Source organism: Rhagoletis zephyria, unplaced genomic scaffold, assembly GCF_001687245.7.
Source record: "Rhagoletis zephyria isolate East Lansing unplaced genomic scaffold, Rhagoletis_zephyria_1.1 Rzeph_scaffold_00004, whole genome shotgun sequence".
In the NCBI taxonomy this organism is placed as follows: Eukaryota; Metazoa; Arthropoda; class Insecta; order Diptera; family Tephritidae; genus Rhagoletis; species Rhagoletis zephyria.
The window spans coordinates 1,118,281-1,123,199 of NW_016157088.1; the positions used below are offsets into that span (position 1 = coordinate 1,118,281).

General features: G+C 35.3%; 1 protein-coding gene across 2 annotated transcripts in view; it reads right to left on the reverse strand.

Moving 5' to 3' along the window:
- Positions 1–3,004, reverse strand: part of pan (transcription factor pangolin) — an 826,450-nt gene extending 823,446 nt beyond the window's left edge. For both annotated transcript variants that reach the window (XM_017628344.1, XM_017628276.1), the window contains exon 1: positions 2,207–3,004. In XM_017628344.1, the coding sequence (XP_017483833.1) occupies positions 2,207–2,383 (177 nt within the window). In that variant the 5' untranslated portion in view covers positions 2,384–3,004. The remainder of the gene's footprint in view (positions 1–2,206) is intronic.
- Positions 3,005–4,919: the final 1,915 nt, after the last annotated feature.

A 4,919-nucleotide genomic window follows, 5' to 3' on the forward strand; every position in this document is an offset into this window, starting at 1 on the left:
CTGATCATTTATGTATACATTTGTCTATATCTATCTCGATTCGTTTTGGCTGTTACAAACAACCGTTATGTGAACAAAATTAATATACCCTTGTGCACAAGTGCGCTCGGGTATAAAAAAAAAATCAAGGTGAATCGTGATTTTGTGTTTATAATCGAAAAGGTGATTTTCGCAAAAGTCAATCTTGAAAAACAAAAGAACATCGTAGTAAGCTTGAATTTCAAATATTTTTGCATTTTTAGCGATTTTTTATACATATTTGGTGTGTGACGCTCAAGACAGAAATCATAGAAAACCTAAAAAAAAATCCAAAAATATTGATTTTTTTGAGAGCCTAAAGGTACCACCGGATTCTTCATCAATTTCTACATAAATTGGCCACTCTTACAGACGAATTGAAAAAACTTTAAAAATCAGCAAAAAAAAACACGTTGTGTACGTTTTTTTTGAAATTGACCCATATACATATTTGCTAACGTTTCTTATTTTGCCGCAGATCGGTTCACTTTGCAGGTATATAAATCCATATGTACATTTTAACATCCCTTATACTTATTTGCAAATACATACATATTGCTACATACGTACATAGAACATAAGAATACATATGTACATATGCACATACATACTAGAACATAGCAGTGAGGGACCAGCAGCAACGAATGAGCTGATAAGAAAGATAACAAAGAGCTGACCTAGCGGATATCCTTAACCCTTGGGTGAACATCTTGGCATGCGATTTAGTGAATCTTAACAGCTGGTTTTAGTAAAAATTTCGAATTTGTTGAAATATTTCGCAATAAGGATTATTTGAGGAAATTGGAAACAAATTATGATTTCTATTATATCTGCCTATAAATAATTACTTTCAACGTAATATCGAGACCAAAGTAGCGAGTTGACGCTTATTGGATGAAAATTTACCATGGACAATTGACTATCTGGTGGCAGTCGGGTAACGATTATTCAAACCGACTTTAAAAATATCTATGGAAACCAAGTTTCGCGAATTAGTCAAGATGAACAGAACTAAAGTCTATGACTGTGTCGAGTAAAAGTGCCTTCCGTGGGTCTAATGGAATTTAATTCGCTTGTAAAAGGCCATCGAAGAAATTTTCAGGCGGATAGTTACACGAGTACTAGGCAAAACACTATGATGGCGAAAAATAACGAAAGCTTTTACGTTGACATTATGGAGTACTTTTCAAGCCTTTTTGAATACACTTACATGATTCTCTCTCATCCACCAGCTGGACGCGCTTACCAAATTAACACATCCCAGCAAATGATTTGGGGCTCTTATATATGGTCTCACGAATTAACTAATTGGAAATTTTAATTTTATATCATTTCTACTGGATTCCTGCACGCAGCCGGTCTTATGCAAGTGTTCCGCGCTTATTCGAAAACTTAGTGAAAACGGCGTTAGAAGGTCTACGTGGATTCACAAAAAAATCAGCATAGTTTATTGATATGTAAAGAAAGGTCTGGGGTAAACCTATCCTGGGCTTCACAATGGGCTTGTGCGCCCTCCGAGTATACACTTAACTAGAGCTAAGCGCGACTTTTGATGGATAAACTTTATTAATAAATATGTGTGTCCATATCTAAGGTCCTCTGCAATAACGACACAATTCAAAATTCAAAAAATGAAAACCCTTACCACTGTTAAGTGGCTCATGTCTCTAACCCGTATCTAATCCATATCCAATCCTTACTAAGGTAAGTTGTAAGGATCGCTAAACTAAGTAGTTAGGATTAGACATGAATTAGACAAGAATTTAAGACACGAGCCATTTAATAGTAGTTAGGGTTTTTATTTTTTGAATTTTCAGTTTTGTCGATATTGCAGAGGTAGATATACTACATATCGTCCCTTGGCGCGCAATACCTCGTATCAGCTAAAAGCGATACCACGTATAAGGTAGTCCGAACGTATCACAAGATAGCAAAAAAACGTATTTGCTCCAAAACATTTGAATGTATTTCTAATTGAACTTACCAGCTTCTGAGCTTCTACTATAATTATTTCCATTAAATTTGTGGAATAGGCAACCATTTTTCTGTGCCACATCATACGTGGTATTACGCGCCAAGCGACGATATGTATACACACATAGTATGCGTTTACAGCTAAATCCATTATACATAATGTACTAATGGTTCTTTCTTAATAATAAATAATTTGAAATAATTTAAAACTTACCTCACTCTCCGTTAAGTCAATGAGACTCGACTTTTCCTCAAGCAAATTTTCCGATGATATTTTTTCCTCTTCGCGATCGCCTTCATCTTTAAAAATTTTCACCTCATCGGTGCTGCCCAAATCGTCGCTGGATGAACCACCATGTCGAGAATGTGAACTATGGCTATTGTGTGGCATTATGATTAATTGTAAATGTTGTTATATTTTGTGTTTAAATTTTGATTTTTTTGTTGTTTCAGCTTTTGTTCAGCGATTTTGGATTTTGGGGTTTTTATTTTGATTTGGATTTTTCAATAGCGATTTAACCACGCTGATTGTTTCACTGTATTTGTATATAACATATACATATGTATAATAAATACATACACGTACATATGTATGTATGTACACATATTTGTTTCAAGTCAACACAAGAATTCAAACATTAACATGCATAAGTTGGTTTATTTGTTTATGTATACAGTAGAAATTAACTTGTATCAATCATCCTATGAAAATAGTTTTTTACTTAGCGCTGGCTGGGTTTTTTTTGTATTTAGTTTTGTTTTTGTTGTAGATGAATGAGTTTCGGTATACGAACGAGTATGCAATTTAAATGCTGTGGTGCTTCAGTGCTTCGTTTTTTGTTTATTCTTTTTAATTACATGTAATGGTATATACATATTTAAGTATATGTGTCTGTAGATACATTTTTGAATATTGCAGCTATGCCGACTAAATTGTACAAACATTTTCATTTTTTTAATGTGTTGATTTCTAGTTGTATTTTTGTTTTTATTTTTAGTGCCATTTGTCTGTTTTTTTTTTAATACGGACTTATTTTTTTTTACTTTAATTGCTAATTTTTTTCATTTTCTTCGATTAAATTCAATATTTGTTAGCGTGGCTTGGTATATTTGTTTTTTAGACTCTTGTCGTTTATGTATATTTAGGTGCTGGTACTGTTGTTATCGCGTATTTGTTTATATACAAGTGACTATAATTTACAACACAAAAACATACATATCTGTTTGCTATATGTATGTAGCTACTGTTGCTAAATATTACTTAATTTTAAAATCACATTTTTTCATTAACGTTTTTATTACACTTAACAAATTTATTAATTTTTCATTGCTTTAATTATGTTTTTGTATTTTTTGTTTCTTATTTTGTGTTTGTTTGTTTTGTATTTGCATTTGCTTGAAATTTTTTATTTTATCTCCGCATTTGCTGTTTTTGTCGCTTTCTGTTTTGTTTGTTTTTGTCGCTTTCGTTTATTTCACCAACACTCTCGTGTCGCCGTTTGTGCACAAATAAATATTTTTTCTCCGTAGAACACAAAACAATGGCGGCAACTTTGTGTCGTTAAATTCATTCGCTCTCACTAGTCGTCTGGCGCGCTCTTACGTTCGCCGTGCAGCCGAATGCAGCCGAGCACTATTAGACTTTATGCATAGATATGAGTGTACATGAGGATACCCATCCATAGCTGGGTACCTGATTGTTTGTTTGAATGTTCCCGTACCTTCACACCGAATTCCACGCGGTATGCACAAACAGCCAAACACACATATTTATGAATATACTTATTTACCTATATGTATTTATGTATCTCCTTAACCGGCTGCGCTTGACTTTGAATGTATATCAGTACAGCCTCATTAGCAACATTATCGTCAGCATCGTTATGGTCTTCAAGTCAGCAATCAGCCTTATAATCGCCACCAGGATTATCGTATGCTCAACATTATCATCACGTCATTATCACCTCGAAACCGACGCGCAATGTCGACTTCTATGCATTGCTTGCTTGCTAATTTCGTATCTTCTTAAGAATTCTTCTTGTTTATTTATTTGTTTATTTTTTCGCTCTTTTATGATTTGTATGTGATTTCCGTTTGATTTATTTGTGGAAGTTGTGTCTCTTGCCGCCTCTGCCGTGGTGGCGTTGATTTCTTCGTCGATTCTGGTACTTGTTTCGGCGCGCATAACGATGTCGTTGTCGCCGTCTTCGTCGCTGTAGTTGTTGGCTCACGCACCTACTTTTTCTTTGCTTCGCATTGCGCAAACGCACGTCTTGTGGCAGCGCGCCCACTATTCTTTTGCGCGATCGGCGGCTAACGACTGCCGCTAGTTTCTGTAATGTGAAGTTTGCACGTTGTATGTTGGGGGCCTATCTGTGGCTGATATGTATGTCTTCACATGCGTGCACACGCTATGATGATTTTTCTGCACTTGGCGTGCTTGCCGTCTGCGATTGCGCCTGCGCCCGCACCTTAGTGTGTGCTGACGTTTGTTATTTGAGCGCTTGGTAGTTTGGTGGCTGCGAGCCTGCGCGTCCGGCTTCTTCACACCGACTTCGGTTCAAGTGCAACTGTAAAAAGAAGCGAAAGCCACATAAAGAATGAAAGCGAAAGAATTTTATTAATGTATCGTTAAGAATGAAAATGAATGCAAAAAATTTTTACGAATGTTACAACATTTATCGATCTAAATTTTTTTTAATTACTGTTTCAATAACTGTAGGCCAAAGTTCTTTAATAAATGAACTACGGCTGCGAAAGTATTAGCTTTGTGCGCAGAAATGCGTGAAAAATTGCGGCGATAGCTTCCATTACATTAGACTGCATCACCAAAAAAAAATTGCTATTTTTCCCCCGGGATTATAAAATTTATTATATTTGAAGACGTCTACCAAAATATTTAGATTTACGTGAATTCCACCGATTTG